This window comes from Phascolarctos cinereus, unplaced genomic scaffold (assembly GCF_003287225.1).
Source record: "Phascolarctos cinereus isolate Bilbo 61053 unplaced genomic scaffold, phaCin_HiC Scaffold_1;HRSCAF=81, whole genome shotgun sequence".
NCBI classification, from domain to species: domain Eukaryota; kingdom Metazoa; phylum Chordata; class Mammalia; order Diprotodontia; family Phascolarctidae; genus Phascolarctos; species Phascolarctos cinereus.
The window spans coordinates 38,761,939-38,779,511 of NW_027555514.1; the positions used below are offsets into that span (position 1 = coordinate 38,761,939).

The following is a 17,573-nucleotide window of genomic DNA, read 5'->3' on the forward strand; positions in this document are numbered from 1 at the left end:
CTATAATGTGGGCACAGAGATGTTGGGGATTAGACCTGCCATTTCATTAATACGTGAGATTCCCTGGTGAGGAAATTGCTTTTGCCGGTGTAGCTTGGCACGTTCTCTGCAGTTTAGAGAGCTGCATGGGAAACTGAAAGGTTTTGTGATTTACCTGGGGTAAGACACCAGTGTCAGGGGCTGAATTTAGGCTCTGGTCATCTGGGCTTTAAGGCCAGCCCTCTGGCCACTATACCACGCTGCCTTTCATGAGGAGCACATGATTTCCTTAATTCAATTCCAAACTGATTTGAATGGGTTAACAAGTTCCTGAAACTCTCTAGACCATTTCTTTTGCATCTCTTCCTCATCAGCACCTAAGCTTCCATCTGGTTAAGTAGAATGCTTAGGGGATTAACAATCAAATCAATATCTTAACTCTGTTCTCATTCCAAAATGGAAATGATCTCATTGAGGTCAGTGGTTTTTAATGCTGGTGAATTTGAATTGAGGAGGGTGCTAATTAGAGATGAAGCATGTACTGTGCCCAGCCTTCACTTTCGTGACTATCTCATCAACTTTTGCCCTTATTTAAACAAAGGAAGCATTTTCTCAACTGAACTAGAATGTTTAGCTGAAAAAGAATGTTTTGTTTTTTATCCCATGTGGACCAAAAGTAGTGTTAAATTAATCTGGCCATTGAAAGCCAGTCATGATTTAGCGAGTTTGAAGGTCTCCTGTGAAGATGACAGGATATACAAATTAAAAAGCTAGGGTGAGCCAGGGCTAGTTGTAATGTATACACACCTCTTGTTCTTCCCAACTACCATCAGCTGTATCGAAATAGCCCAAGATGAGCCATGTAAAAGGAAGGAAGCAGATTGCCATCACCGTCTTCTCCAGTTATGGAAAATGGCATTAGCAACATTAAGTGTGGATTGAGATGCTCATCTCCACACTGTGAACACCTAGTGGCTCAGCTGTATGGTAACCAAACTGTTAATTGCTGATTAATTTAACAAGACAACCTTCCTGAATTTGGCTAAAAGTTGCTCTTTTTTTAAGTTCTCCAGTCTGCTTTCAAAACCATAAAAATGGCATTACAAATTGATTTTTCCATCGCTTTCCCCCCCACAGATTGTGAAATTGAAAAGGCAGATCTTGTCTTCCTCGTTGACGGTTCTAATAGCATACATCCAGATGACTTCAAGAAGATGAAGGATTTTTTGGTGTCTGTAGTGGATGATTTTGACATTAGACCTAGCAAAGTGCATGTTGGGCTGGCTCAGTTCAGTCATATCTACAACCCCGAGTTTGCTTTGGGGTCATTCACAACTGAAGAGGAAGTTTCTGCTCAAATTGAAATGACCCAACAGATATTTGGGTATACCCACATTGGAGCTGCGCTGAGGCAGGTGGAGCAGTATTTCCGACCAGAGATGGGCAGCAGAATAAATATGGGCACTCAGCAAGTTTTATTGGTCCTTACTGATGGGCAGTCCCAAGATGAGGTGGCCAAAGCTGCCGAAGACCTGAGAAGGAAAGGAATTGACATATATTCTCTGGGAATTGGAGATGTGGATGAGCAGCAGCTCGTTCAGATAACTGGGACATCAGACAAAAAACTAACGGTTGATAATTTTGATGAGCTGAGGAAGATCAAAAAAAGAATAGTCCGTAACATCTGCAAGTCAGGCGGTGAAATCAGTAAGTGACCTTTGAACTGGTACTTTCCTTGTTGCTTATTTTGCTATTCCATTCCCCATGTTCATTTCCCTAAATTCCTTCTCTTGCATCTTTGGTCCTCAGTTTACCAGATTGTTCTGTTCACCCTAGCCCTTTCTAATGGCAGGTATAGGCTATGCACTTTTGATTTTAAAATGATGCTTTGTTCAGTTGGCAAAGATCTTTTCCCAAAATTCTATTATAGATGTGGGAAATACTGTGTTGGGAGGTTTTTCTCAACTTCATCTTTCTTGCTGCTTTCTTTTCCAGTATGGCAAACTTGGTTTGCAAAGAGAAATGTGTGAAATGTGGACATAAGGTGTGAAAAGGCACAGTTATTATTCATTCAGCAAACATTAATAACCTACGGTATACAAGGCATTGTGCCAGGCACTGGCAGAAATCTAGTCCCTGCCTCTAAGAATTTTATATTAATCTTTCCAACAGTGTTGGTTAATATTCAAAGTTTTTGGAAAGAATTGGTTTTAGTAAAAGGTCTACAAATATTGAAATCTTTGACAGCTTTTGGTTGCTGAAAGCTCTAGTTTACTAAGTTGGTGCTCGTTGTTTGAAAATGGTGGTTTACCCATAGCCAAGTAATAGACAGGAGCGTGGGACAGTCATGGACTGAGAAGGGTTCATGAGCCTTAACCAAATGAGAGATTTGTAAAGTGCTTAGCACCATGCCTTGCACATAGTGGGTACTTAATAAATGCTTGTTTTCTTTCTTCCTTCCCCTTTTTTGTATTGTAGGCCACTTTGACAGACTGGTGAAGCGTAGGGACGTCTTCCCAGAATACCTTCCTAAAAATTTATAATTGAAGGATATGCTAAATTTCAATTAGAGGTTAGGGAAAATAAGAATGTAATGGGGTTTTTTTGGGGGGTGGCAAGGAGGTTTCCCCATCCAAATTACCAGACCCATTGAAATCTTTCTATGGACCCTTAGGGATCTGTAGGCGCCAGGTTATGAACCTTTGCCTTAGGTGCATCTGAGGTATCCTCTGTTTCTAGCCTACACCCCATTCCAGCTAATTGAGCAGGAAACAATTACTGGACAGAGAAGCAGAGGAGAAGCCATGCTATCCCCACTTAAAAGAGTAGGAAGAATATAGTTAAACAGCTAAGATCATGAAGTTTGACCTCCCAGTAATGAATGTAATTTCTGTTTTTATTTTAATGGAAAACAATCATTAGAGTGATGAGGAAAGTACTCTTAATTATGATAGACCGTAGCAATAAAAAATGCCAGAAATTTGTAGTCAAGATGATGGTGCCTGGAGACCAACATGGATGGAGCTCCCACATGGCTTCAAAAGAAAACAGAAATTAACAGGGAGAAAGCACATCATAGTCCCTTCCCTCTCTTAATCTATATCTCATGAACACCATTTCTACTTGGAGACTATGCAATTACGGAAATGGAATGACTGATATCTATATGCGCCTTTGATTTGTTTTCTTTTTATGACTGCCCCAAAAACTACCAGATGCTTACCTCATTAAGAGTTAGTAACAAAGTTGCGGGCTTTGCTAATTAATGGCTTGAGCGATTTATGGAGATAGGGTTTGCCTTTTTCATCCATTTCTCATGAGCTGTCTTGAAGACATCACAGGAAGCTCAGTCATAAGCTACTAAGAGTACCACCTAGTGGCAAAGTAAATAAACTACATTAATCCATATCCGGGTTTATGTTTTAGCAGATGACCCTATGTTATGAACATAAACATACAAAAAAGGAAATGTTATGGCCTACCTAAAACATTTATATTTGTTCTAAATCCTGCTTTGCTGAAATCCTCCCAGCTGCCTTATTGTGGCATGGAAGTGACCCTGTGCTCAAAAGACTGTCAATGGAGCATAAACTCTGGTAGGTTCTGTTAAGCAGGGAAGGAAGATGATAGCTAGATATGTAAGGAACATTATTAAACATTTACTAAATGTCAAGCACTGTGCTAAACACTGGGGATATAAATACAATCAAGCAAGGTGGTAGCTGCCCTCAAGGGGCTTATGTTCTAATGGGGAAAGATAACACGTGGGGGTGGAGGGTGGGGAGGTACACACATGACAAGGTGAGGAGATAAGGATGCTGGCCAGAGAGTGGGAAGCATGGTGTAGAAATGTCTGGGAAGTGGTTTGGAGGACTGGCTCCTGACAAGCAAATGCAAGAAGGCTTCTAGTATAGGCTGAGCAGCAGAGCGTATAGTCCAAAGACTAGTACACCCGGGTCCATAATAGATGCTCCTCATTAAAGTGACCCAGGGGATGAAATCTCTGGATCTGCTATCTTAGAAGACCATCTAGAAAACTTAGGAGGATGCTGAGAAACTCACATGGGTTCAGTCATTGTCTCTACACAGAGCACTAGCCGTTATGTGTATCCAGCTCCGGGCTCCATTCCTGAATCACCAGTTCCCTTTTGGATATGTCAAACTGGATGTCCCTTAGGGCCCCTCAAACTCAATAATATGTCTAAAACAGCTCATTATCTTCCTCCCCTCAAAAAACCATCTCTTTCTTTGGAATTTCCCTCTTTTCTGTCAAGGGCACAGCCATTCTTCCAGTCATACAGGTTAGCAGCCTTGGAATCATCCTCAACTCGGCTTCACTTGAAGTCATCTAATGAGTTGCTAGGTCTTCTTGTCAATTCTTCCTTCACAGTATCTCTCACCTCTGCCTCCTCATAGCTGCCGCCCAGTCTCTCATCATGTCTCTTCTTGACTTATTGCAATAATTCCCTCGTTGCTCTCCCTGCCTCGTGTCTCACCCCTCTCCAGTCCATCTTCCACATAGCTGCCTGAGTGATTTTTCTAAAACACAGGCTGAGGTCTGATGATGTCATTCCCCTGCTCGATAAACCCTAGTAATTCTGTTACCTTGTGGGTTCAAATACAAGCTGCTATTTTTAGCAGTTAATGCCTTTTACAACCTATGTTTCGAGACCTATTAGATATTACATCCCTTCCCACATTCATTGGTCCAGCCAAGTTGGTCTCTATGATGAAATAACATTTCATCTCTGCTGCCCAGAATGCCTTTCCTTCTCACTTTCACCTCTTAAAACCCCTAACTCCTATTAAACTGCAGGTCAGATGCCACCTCTTACATGAAGCTTACCCTGATTCTCTAACAAATTCCCTTTAATTTATTTTTACATACTTATGTTGCAAAGAATATATAGACTTGTACTGGTAGAGGCAGTCTCCTCACCCAGGAGTTGCCTCTATCAGTGCAAGTTAGGTCCATTCCCAGATCCCATGTCTGGATCCATATTGTCTCCCCCAGTAGAATGTAAGGTCACCAAGAGCAGGCATTGTTTCATGTATGTTTTTGTGTCCCTGGCAACTAGCAGAGTGTCTGGTATACTGTAGGTACTTCATAAATGCTTACTGGTTGATGGATCTAATACAACATAGAAGAAATACATTCTCCACCAGTGAGAGGAATAACACTTCACTGTTGAAGTCGTAGGTACTTAAGATATTAAAACTTGCCTGACCCCATGATTGGTTTCCATGTTTAGCATTTAGCGTTCTTTCTTTCACACAGAAATGAGTTACGTATACTGGGCTCTCAGTCACTCACTTTCTGTTATCAAGGCAGTTTATTCAAGCTACGTACAATAATGCCCTAGCTCTCTCAGATCCCCATAACTTCTTCAGTTCTTCCATACTGTGCGTTGGTCATGGTGTTTCTTTTCTTCTGGCTTCTCTTTGTTGCTGCTTTTCCCCATTTTATTCAGATGTTACTTGGCCAAAGGGAGTTCAGCAGCGCTGTGGTCACGGCTTTAGAATGTCTGTGTTAATGTCAGCTTTCACTCCTCCCTCCTTTCTCTTCTGTGGTGAATCATTGGACAAAAGCTATTAATGGTATTTCCTCAATCATTTTGCGTGTGACCCTTTCATTGTATTCCACTGGTGCCTCTCTAGGACAGGCTCTTGTTATCATTTGCTCAGACTGATGCAATGCCTTCCTAACTTGAAAGAGTATTTCACTTAGAGTCAGAAGAATCTTAGTTCGAATTCCAGTTTCAACAGGTCTTGGAATCATAGATGTCCAGAGTTGGAGGGGGACATCTAATAAGTTATCAATCTATAATCCTTTCCAAATCCTGGCAGCATCCTTGTATTGCATGTGAGAGAGGGACACTTAGAGTTGGCTGAGGAGGGGTCATAAAAGGCAATACCATGGCAGCGGTCACTAGACTTGAAGTGAGGGGACATCGGCAACCATCTAGACCAATCCATACCTGAAAAAGAATCCTCCCTGGGACATATCCCGTAGGTGGCTATCCAGGACATGTTGAAAGACCTTGTTTCATCAGATACTTCCCAATCAACCCATTTCACATAGGGATATCTCCAAATTTTCATTTATTTATTATTTAGGATTTCTTCCCTTACATCAAACCTAAAAATCAGAGTTTTCATAACTTCTACCTGTGGCCCTGATTCTGCCCCATGAGACTAAATAAAACAAATCTAATCTCTCCTCTACCTAACAGCGCTTCAGTACTTAAAAACCTCCCTCTATCAGGTCCTGCCTTTGGTATTCACTTCTCCAGGTTAAACAACAAGTCCTCGTATGATATGGACTCAAGGCCCTTTGCCATCTTGGTCGCCTTTCTCTGGATGTAATAGGGACTTAATCAATGCTGTTCCCTATTCCTGGCATGCTCTCTCTTGCCTTCATCATCTGACTAGAATGCTTCTTGACTAGTTTAAAAAACTGGATGCAAGAAAAAGAGATCAGCTTTTTACTTTGATAATGCATTTTGTTGTTCAGTTGTTTCAGTCGTGTCTGACTCTTTGTGACCCTATTTGGGGTTTTCTTGGCAGAGATGCTAGAGTGGTTTTCCATTTCCTTTTCCAGCTCATTTTACAGATGAGGAAACTAAGGCAAACAGGATTAAGTGACTTGCCCAGGGTCACACAGGTAGTAAGTGTTTGAGGCCAGATTTGAACTTGGGTCTTCTTGACTCCAGGCCTGTACCATCTTACCTTTACCCTTGATAATGCATTGTTCTGCCTCAAACCTGTTTGTGAAAATGCAGTTTCAGAAAGTACCTTTGGGCTTTTTTTTTTTAACTTTGCCCAACCTGGTTCCCATTAAGTAGCCATGAAACAAGTTAAGAGAAATTCTTCAAGAAATAAAACTAGTTTTCTGAGTTTATAAGGCTTGCAACAGTTAGCAACTACCCAATGTCAGGGAAGTGGAAAGTTTCCAAAGAAATACATCAATTCATAATTACTGATCTAAACAAAGTAGACTGTTCCCCCACTTTACCACCCCAAGTCACATATTCCTGCGTCTTTTCCTCTTTTCTTTTTTTTCCCTCTAATGCATTTTGCTTAATTGGCTGACCCCAGACATTTAGGCCCCTTTTGGCTATTCCTTTCTCCTGCATTCTTAGATTTAGCCAGAGATTAATGAGAAAAGGGCAGGGGTGCAGGTGTTTACCTGTAATACTGAACAGCACTTATCAAAACCTAACCAGAAAGAAAAAGTCAGGACGACTCCAACTTCTGTTTTTTGTTCCCTGTTGATCCCTGGGAAATTCTGTCTGCAAACATGGTTAGGCTGTTTGAATGGTCAGGTCATTCTGGTGTTTCAAAAAATACAGTATTTTTAATTAAATTGTAATTAAAGTTAAATTTTAATTAAAAATACAATACCTTTTTCTTCCAGGGCTTAAATTGAGTAAGATCTCATATCAACTGAGAGCTGTTGTCTCAGAAAGTGAGAGAGAGAGAGAGAGAGAGAGAGAGAGAGAGAGAACACAAGAACTTGTCATACTTCATCATGATCTTTTCTTTTCAGGGTGGGCATAAGAAGGAAAGGAGACAATTAGAGCCCATCACTCCCATTTTTTTCTTCAGTCATGGAAATCCCAAACTTTAGATAATAAGCATATTCCCTACGATTTCTTGGTTTTCCCCTAAAGATTTTTCTCCATTCATTCAGTTTTCTATTTCCTTCATTGGTGTTGCTACATAGTATCAATTGAACATCCTCAGTTAACTAGGAGTAATGATATGGATAACATCTTTATAAGTTGTGAATATTTCTGCAAAGCCTGTCACAAAATACGTGTAAAATTTAAAAAACAGCCTGGAGAATGTCCTCCAGAATTTTGGTAAAGGTTATAGGCTTCAAGCAGTACTAATCTCTCCATATTTCATAGGGCTAGGGAATAGGGCTAGCTGCAGTTTCATGGGTTTTGGCAGCTTCTGGTTAAAAACTCCCCTACCAATGTTAGGGTGTCAACTTTTTCAGTGTCTGATAGTCTTAGGTGCCTAAAGCATAAGAGGGTAAGTGACTCACCTAGGGTCACACAGCCAGTATGAGCCAGCAGAGCCCTTCACAGCCTTCCCCTTCCTACTTTTCCAGTCTTCTTACACCATACTTCACCTAATCTAGTGGCAGTAGACTGTGCTGTTCTTACTCATGACAGTCCATCTCCCAACTGCGTGCCTCTACACTGGCTGACCTTCATGCCTGGAATGCTCTTCCTCCTCATTTCTATTTCCTGACTTCCTTCAAGATTTGGTTCAAAACCCACCTTCTACAAGAAGTCTTTGCCAGTCCTTCCCCCTGCTGATTCCTTCCTTCTGAGATGATTTCCCATTCACATTATATCTATCTTATATGCCCATAATTGTTTGCACATTGTCCTCCTCATTAGATTATGAGCTCTGTAAGGGCAGGGACTGTATTTTTGTCATTCTAACCCTAGTGCTTAACACACGGTGCCTGGCACATTGTCAGCACTTAATAAAGTGATTTATGATGATTGTAGTGATGTTGACAAACCCAGGTCTTCCTCATTTTGAGGTCAGCTCTCTATCCCCAATACATTACACTGTGTCTGTTTTATACCAAATGTTATAACTATGGAAAATTAATCGTGCCAGTTTAAAATTTTAAGCATAAAAATTCTTAACATCTTCCTTTTGCATTACTGTATTTTCTCTTCTTCCTCCAATTTCTACTCTGTACACAAATAAAAATCCAATGATTGTTAGTAAAGGCCCCTTTAACGGTGGTGAGGTATGGAGATGGAATTCCAAGCTGTTCCACTTAATTTTTAATAAGAATCCTGTTTCCTCTGTGTCTAGGTTGTTTCGTGGATGTTGTTGTGGGCTTTGACATCTCATCCCAGCAGAAGGGGCAGCCTTTATTTCAAGGTCAGGCTTGGATGGAGACTTATCTTAAGGATGTGTTACATGCTATCAGTTCCCTAAATGGGGTGAGCTGCGAGGTGGGATCCCAGACTCAGGTCAGTGTGGCCTTTCAAGTGACAAATGCCATGGATAGATTTTCCCCCAAGTTTGAGATTTACAGTGAAAATATCCTGAACACATTGAAGAATGTATCCATCAAGGAGCCGTCTCGCCTCAATGCCCCTTTCTTGAATTCGCTTTGGGATGCCTTTCAGAATAAATCTGCTACTCGAGGAAAGGTTAGTCTTGCCTTATTTGTTGGTTTGTGATCACAATCATGCTTTTTTTAAACAACTATAATTGTCTATTGATGTCTTTTTTTTTAATATCACTGTACTTTCCACCAACATCCCACCCATTATTCCTCCATTAGAGCTATTCCATTAAAAAAAAATAGTATTTTCAAAGACAAGAAAAGAAAGAAATTGGCATAACTGATCAATACATAAAGTCTGAAGATGTGTGCAATGTGTAACACTTGTGGATCATCCACTTCTGCAAAAGGAACAGGCAGGATTATGTTCTCGTGTCTCTGTTCAAGATAGGTTTGCTCTTGATAATTTTATAACATTCACTTCTATTTGTTTGTTTTGTTTGTTTGTTTATATTTCCAGTCACCGTTTATATTGTTTTCTCGGCCCTCCTTACTTTCCTCTGCATTAGTTCATGTAAGTCTTCTCGAGCTTCTTTGAACTCGTCACAGTCATCATTCCTTATAGCACAGTACTATTCCATGATATATACGTACCAGTCGTTCAGCCGTTCCCCAGGTAGTGCACAAGCTGCTTTGTTTCCAGCTCCTTGCTATCATAGGAAGTTCCAGGCAGGGTCTTTTTATTCACTTTTCCTTTTAACTCCTTGCCAGGTGCTGCTGTTATTTTCAGATGGTTTGGATGATGCTGTTGAACTACTTGAACAAAAATCTGATCAACTCCGAAAAGAAGGTAAAAATATGGAGCAACAGTAAGCTTGAAAATTTGAAGGCGTGACCCCTGTCTACAGAAGCCTTTTCAGGGCATACAGACGGCTCTTGATTTCATTGGCTTATCCACTGCAGCTGATGATTTGATGCAGAACAACTCAGGGTCACTAAGAAGACTTGGTTTATACCTTTTTCCTCCAAGAACACCTCTACCCTCTAATCTAACCAGAGTAAACAGGTTCTTAAAATGTAGTCTGTGGACCCCTTCAGGTCCATGACATCCATTCAGAAGGTCCAGCGATTAAAACTATTTTCATAACAATACCGAGGGTTTTTTTTTTATTTCTAATACAGTAAATATCAATAGAGATAATCCATGGAAATAATTTTTTTTAAGTATGTAAAAGTGTAAAGGTTTGGTGAAACCAAAAAGTGTGAGAGTTGATGGTGTAGAGGTTCGTGCTTTGTCTTATGTCTCATATCTGACTTTTTCCTAGGTCTTTTATCTTAGAATTCTTCATTCCCATCATTCTTGCCATAATTTGATAAGTTTCAGTCCAGTATTTTTGTTCCTGAGTGATAACAGAATCACGCAGAATGATTGTCCTAGATTTTATTAGAGGGGGTAACAGAAGCCAACCCTCTACCAGTTCAGTTAATTTTCTTACATTATTTTGGCACTCTTACAATTTACCAAGGTTACAAGTGTTGTCAGATGAATTTTAATGCTGGCTTTCTACTCCTTCTGCACTTGTAGATCATAAACGAACCAATGGTTTTAAAGAGCTGGCAACAAGCTGTTGACTTTGGCAACCAATGGCAGATCTGATGTCACTGAAATTTCTTCCCTAAATATGAAATAAGAGAATAAAAATATAACCATTTCTTCTGGCTCTGGTTATAATAGTGGAGACAGACTAGCCTTTTTTCTTTGTGAAAGGTGGCAGGGGGAGACAGGAGGGGAGGAGAGAGAGAGAGAAAAACACAAGCCTCAGAACTGGGAAGACCTGGGTTCAAGTTCTTTCTCTGACAAATACTAGCACTGTGACCTTGGTCAAATCGCTTATCTTCTCAGTATTCTAGGTAGCTCTCTAAGACTATATGGTGCAGGAAAGATGTCAACCCACAAGGCCAGAGGCAATTTCTTCACCAGAGAGTTCCCTGTATTGGTGAAATCCTAGGTCAGGTGCCATTGATGTTTTCTTTAGTTCTTTCTTTTCCTTTAGACCTTAGCCTTCTTTATGACCTCCAAAAGCATTCCTTTATCCAGGTTGAAGAGTCTGGACAGTAGAATGTTCAGTCTCGATATGCAGTGGTACTTTCAGGATAGCAACAGATGGCTCTTGGCTTCCTTCCAGATGGTACAAGGCGGATTCCTTCCAAGAGAGGCCTTTGTGTAATGAGATGTGTAACATTAATCTAATTCCTTCCCATTTACTTGGGGAAATCAGCAAATGTCCATCAGTCGCAGAAGTTGGATTTTGATTATTATGGTTCTTGCCAGAAATAGAAAGAAGTTGAGAAGGGAAGACTAGAGAGCGCGCAGGGCGTCCATTTGTGAGACCGCGAAGGCAGAGCGCGATCTTTGTGCTACTTTCTCTTTTACCTGAAGAGATATATTGGTTCCCTTGACCTTAGTGATACCTAGACTGCTTAACCCTCCCCTTGATCTCCCATTATTCAAACTTAAAACCTTGGCTGGCACGGCCTCTTTCTCTGCCATGCTAAGTCAGCATATGTTCTGCAGCTACTTTTCTTTACACACACCCAATAAAGATGGCAGAGATAATAAACCACAGGTCTCTCATCCACTGAAGGCCCTTCCAGATTTCATCTAGGGATCTAATGAAGATTGGCTGATTTGGCAAAAAGAAAAGGCCTGGAGAACATAGTGTCTGATGATGACTGTAGTTTGTCCGGTCTATCATTCTGTCTGGTCCCTATGCTCTCCAGACCACAGGGCGCTTCAGTCTGAACTACTCACACAACCTAAGGACCCATGGAATCTTGCTATCTGCCCCACGGCTATACCCTTAGCATTTCCAGGTCTTTCTATCTGCCCTGCAGATGAATTATTTTATATGGGTTTTCTCCCCCTTGGAGCGTGAACTCCTCGAGAGCATAGCTAACATTTATGTAGCACTTACTGTGTGCTCAGCACTGTACAAAGTGCTTTACAATTAATATCTCACTTGATCCTCATAACCCTGGGAAGTAGGTGCTGTTAATATCCCCATTTTACATTTGAGGGCACTGAGGTAAACAGAGGTTAAGTGAATTGCCCAAGGTCACAAAGCTATAGTAAATGTCTGAGGTCAGATTTGAACTTGGGTCTTCCTGACTCCAAGCCTGGCGCTCCTCCGTTGCATCATCTTGCTGCCCAAGAGAGCAAAGACCATCTTGGTTTTCTGTCTGTATCCCCAGTGTTTAGCATCAAGCTTGGCGCGTAACAAGCACTTGGTAAATTCTTTCCAATTCATTTATTCATTTATCCATGTTGCTTTTTATTTACAACATGAGTCTGTGTTGTGTGCCCTACGTTCAAAATCTGTGTTCCTCTCTTGTTTTTTGGAACTTTTTTCTTCCTCAGCCATTTTTAAAGAGCTAAAAGCATCTCCAGATCTTCTGTGGTTTAAGATGCTCAGATGCTTCCACACCCATCCCTCAAAGAAGCTGTTCCTAATAAAGCCTATGTAGCCGTTTTATTTGTCTTGTCATCACCTCCTCCGTTCATATAATCTTTGCAATTTTTGCAACCTCTGGAATTTTCAGAAACACAAGCCTTCATTAATCTTTTCCAAACTGTCAGACTCAAGTTTAAGAAGCATTCTCTTCCATCCTTTCACCAGACCCCTCCATCTAGTACCTCTCTATGGCCGCCTTTCCTCACATGCCTGATGACCCATGGCCTCTCGGCATGGCCCTTCTGCTCCAGCCTCAGTAGTGTGTCTGTTGTGACTTGCCCCCTCTGCCTCCACACCTTTTGTATGTTATTCTCAACTTCCTCCTTTTCCCTTCTTCATGTCCTTTAAAATACATCTCAAATCCACTCATCCCAAGGCATCCATTGTACCATAACTAACATTTCCTGGCTCTTCTACACCTTCTGGCACTTCTTATGTAACTCAGCTTGTAATGCATTGATTGGAACTGATTCATATGTTATAAAACAATGATTAACAGTTTCATGTGTGGTTATTCTCTTTCCAACGAGATGATGAAGTCTGGGAGGAGTTAATTGGAAGACTTCTAAATGTATTGATTCACCTATGGTGCTATGCACATAGTAGGCACTCTAGGAATTGTGTTGACTGACAAACTTTGACATTCAAGACTTGAGGGAGCTGAAAGTCCAGTTGAGCCTCTCCACCGGTGCCTACCTAATCATTTTGCAGAAATTAAATTCAAGTATCATCTTATTATGGAATTAGTGCTTGTCAATTATAGCCTATACTGGAGGAAGAAAAATCCTGACATGGAGAATTAGTTGAGAGCTTCATTGCATAATTCTGACTCATAGCACTCTCCCTGGAATAATAATTTTAATATGTATGCAAAAGCATCATGTTAACTGAAGCAATTTCTTAAAGAAGTGTAAACTCTGTTGAATAGGGCTCAACGCTCTGATAACCATTGCTCTGGAAGAAACCTCTGATGCAAATGACCTAGCTGACCTTCTGTACATTGAATTTGGGAAAGGATTTGATTATAAGACTCAGTTAACAATTGGCATGAGAGATTTGGGAAGCAAGCTATCAAAATATCTGGTAAGTGCTTTGGAGAAAGGCTGGCGGCTTGGAGTGACATCTCACTTCTCTTCACCTTTCTTTTTTTACAATTATCTGAAAAGTCCCATTCTGTTTGCCCATTGCAGCTGGGGAGGTTGGCCCTAGACTTTTGAAGGTTATATCAGGGGAAGCTGAGCCTAGGTTCCCCCAGGTGGAAATGGCTTCAAGCTTGGGCATCTTTGCTCTATTCTGAGAGCCTCATCACCAGCATGGCTGCAGGATGGTGGATTTTTTAGTCATAACAGCTTTGGGAACTCATCTGCAACATGTAAGAGGGATCATCACCCAGAGAGGGAAGATGTATTGCTGAATTCATGAGTAATTGAGGTAGTGGGTAGTAATAATAATAACTAAAAATGATAACTAGCATTTGTATAATGTATGAGGTTTGTAAAGCAAACTTTACATATATTAACTCACTTGATAGAAGTAAATTTATCTGAAATACAGTTTTACTCATTTAGACAGATGAGTTCCTTTGAATTAGTGAAGAGTCCCAATGAGAGAACATGGTTAAAAATACATACTTTGATTTCTTTTAAGTACATGTTATAATTTTAATTTGCAAAGCCAAATATTGTCTGGTAGCGACACTATTTTAATGAACCAATAAGATAGTTTTGTTTTAGTAACTGGCATATAAAAATAATTATTTTCTGATGCAGTAGCTAATGCTATATTGCTGTTATGTTATATGCCTATAAGTGGGCATTTCTAAATTGTTTCTGAATGTTGTCTTAAATAGGTGAATATTCTCATTATAATTTTTTATACTTGACATTTAGTTAGCAAGACTTATTTACATTAAAAAAAATTATCCAAATTCCAAGTTAATCAAATCTGAATCAATGAAATTACCTCAATATTTCTCTTCTGAAACAGAGACAGATTAAGAAAAGGAAGGCCAAAAGCATGAGACCCACAGTGGAGAAATTTCAGGATGTATCTATTTTGACACTATTCAATTTTTAATGGGCTCTGTTTTTGCTATGCCTTTGAAAAATCTTCATTAATAAGACTGGGAGCTGAAGAATTATGCCTTTGAATAAAAAGTCAACCCAAGCTTTAAATGTAGTGCAGATGAAAAGAAAGCACTTTATTTATGATAATCAGCATAAGCAAATATGGTCATAGGTTTACAGCTGGAAGGGACCTTAAAAATTATCCATTGCCCCCTTCACCTGATAGACATGGAAAATGTGGCCCAGAGAGGGTGATGTTCCCAGAGTCACACAGATAGCAAAAGGAAGTGCTAGGATTTAAACTTACTTTCTAGCTCCTAATCTGGCTTTTTTCCCACTACCCCAGGCTATCTCCCACGTATAGACATTGCACGTAAATGAGCTTATTGACTCAAAGAAAAGTTGTTATTGGGATATACAAAGTGAGGGAGAGCTCAAGTTAATTTATTTACTGAATATGTCCCATATTTTTTCATTTTAATGTTAAAATTTTAATTATTTAAAAAAACTTTGTTACTTCTTTAAATATTTCTCAAGATGAATAAGAATTTCACAGTATGAGAAGGCAAAAAATATTTTTAAAATATCAGCTCCTTAGGCATTTGAAAAAAATTCTCCATAGTTGCTGACCCAAGATTTCGATTGCCTGCATATTTAATTTTTGGATACCAGAATGTGACTGGGAACTTTGGGATATAAAGATTGAGATTGTTGTACTTATTTTTGCACACACACACCTGTGCATTAGTCACATGTTATTATATATGTGAGATACACACACACACACACACACACACACACACACGTGCGCATTGTCACTTCCCCCACCACCACCAAAAAACCCCCATCACAAACCTAGCCTGGGTGTGTAATGGATGGATAGTTGTGCCATTCTTGAGCTGGCATGATACTCTGGTGGTGTTTACCTTTGCTGTACCTTCTCTCTAGTGTTAAACTGAATAATGTCAGGCCCTCTAATTCCACTATAAAGGCAAAGTTACTGCAGAAAAGGTGTGCAAGCCAGGAGGAAGAAGTGCCTTTATTTATTAAACACGGATTATTTTGCTATAGAGTCCTTTTGGACAGCTAAATAAAAATCATCAGTCTGCATAGGTAAAAAACAAATCTATATATGAATAAAGTAGGATGGAATGTGATAGGTCACCAGCCATTTGCTACCTGTGTGACCTTAGACAAACCATTGAACCTTTCTAGGCATTGATGACCTGTGGGGTCCTTTCTGGGACCTTTACTTCAGTTCAGCAATCCTTAAAATGGTGGTAGAAACAAGAGAATGCATTTTTAAGTCTTTATCACTTGCCAAATGAAAGTCGCAAGATGAGAAGCATGCTAGCCTGGAACCTCTTGGTTTCATGGAATGTCTTATGAGTGTTCTCTCCTTCTGGAACACCGTCACTGTGATTGTGTGGGACACATGTGAGTTATTTAGACCAAGTGCAATTTGAAATACAGGTCATACACACGCATGCGTGCACACACATACACACACACACACGAACAAATTTTTCTGTTTTGTTCCAGGGTAACGTTGCTGAAAGGACATGTTGCTGTCTGCTTTGCAAGTGTGCTGGGGGAGATGGTGCCATCGGAGAACCAGGAACACCAGGGAAGAAGGTAGACTAGTTCACATGTATACTGCTTCATGTAGATTGGATTTATCCTGGGAGGGTGGGGTGGGAAATGGCAGCTATGAGCTTATTATAGTAGGCTGGTTGCATTATATCCTCTGGCTATTATTTATTATACTTCCGGTTTCGTATTTTAATTTGACAGCACATGGATTTTTTATGATAAAATAGACCTTGATATCCTGAAGGAAACATATATTTGTGTGTGTGATATGTGTAGATAAAGATAGGTAATCTGTAGCTGTCTAGATCTAGGTAGATTGATCGATCGATCTCCAACTCTTTGTTGACCCCATTTGGGATTTTCTTTGCCAAGATACTGGAGTAGTTTGCCATTTCCTTCTCCAGCTCATTTGATAGTTGAGGAACTGAGGCAAACAGGGTGAAGTGACTTGCCCAGGGTCACACAGCTGGTGTCTGAGGCCAGATTTGAACTTGGGACTCCAGGCCCAGTTCTATGGCACCACCTAGTCCCCTTGTCTGTAAAATAGCCAAGTACGATATATACCCATAGAACAGCTGAGCTTATGAAAACACTCTGTAGTGGTTTTCTGTGTTTAGGTATGGATACATTTATTTTGAAGGTTTTATAGCTGCCTCTGTTCTGTAATTCCCAAATTGACATGGGTATGTCTGTGTAGCAGGTTTTCATCCAGCAGAATTTTCTTCCCAGGCCTCAAAAAGTGGAAACAATTTTTTAAAAGAAAGCAAAAGTTTATACGATAGGCTTATACTAAGTATAACATGGTCCAAAAACATTTAGGAGAATCATGAAAAAACATTGTTTTTCTCCCTAGGAAAGAGAAATTTTTTCCCAATTGTTTTACCATGTTTGTTTAGAAAAGAAGTCCAGAATTGTGTGGAAGAAAAGAATGGATTGCCTAGGTCCTTGACCTGAGTGGTCCATTTACTTGGGATGTATTGATGTACTTTAAGTGTGAATCATGGAGGAACCATGAAACAAACTGACATTTTCCCCCAAGCCTTTGCTAGTCTGTGTAAAGTCAAAGCCAGTAAGATTGAGGAACTTTCCTTGGGAAACTTTATATTTTCATTTGCAAAGCATTTAGCACTGTGCCTGGCACATAGTAGGTAGTTAATAAATGCTCAGTGCCATGTTGGCTTGACCTGAGAAGCGCTCACATTCCTTTTTCTTTTCTGTTTTCAGGGAACTCCAGGTATTAAAGGCAGTGAAGGCTACCTGGGAGAAGAAGGCGCCCCTGTAAGTTAACACTTTAACTTTTCTATTAGAAATATTCCTACTGGACAAACGTGGTGTTGCTTGGACCAGTTCAGAAGGTGACTTCTGAACAAAGAAATA

The 17,573-nt window shown here is 40.1% G+C and overlaps 1 protein-coding gene across 1 annotated transcript in view; it reads left to right on the forward strand.

The window, feature by feature from the left end:
- LOC110209067 (collagen alpha-6(VI) chain) overlaps nt 1-17,573 on the forward strand; it is a 138,943-nt gene that overhangs the window by 43,675 nt on the left and 77,695 nt on the right. Inside the window, exons 9-14 of the mRNA XM_020987257.2 lie at nt 1,117-1,686; nt 8,827-9,170; nt 9,797-9,875; nt 13,466-13,620; nt 16,146-16,238; nt 17,421-17,474. Of these exons, the coding sequence (XP_020842916.1) occupies nt 1,117-1,686; nt 8,827-9,170; nt 9,797-9,875; nt 13,466-13,620; nt 16,146-16,238; nt 17,421-17,474 (1,295 nt within the window). The remainder of the gene's footprint in view (nt 1-1,116; nt 1,687-8,826; nt 9,171-9,796; nt 9,876-13,465; nt 13,621-16,145; nt 16,239-17,420; nt 17,475-17,573) is intronic.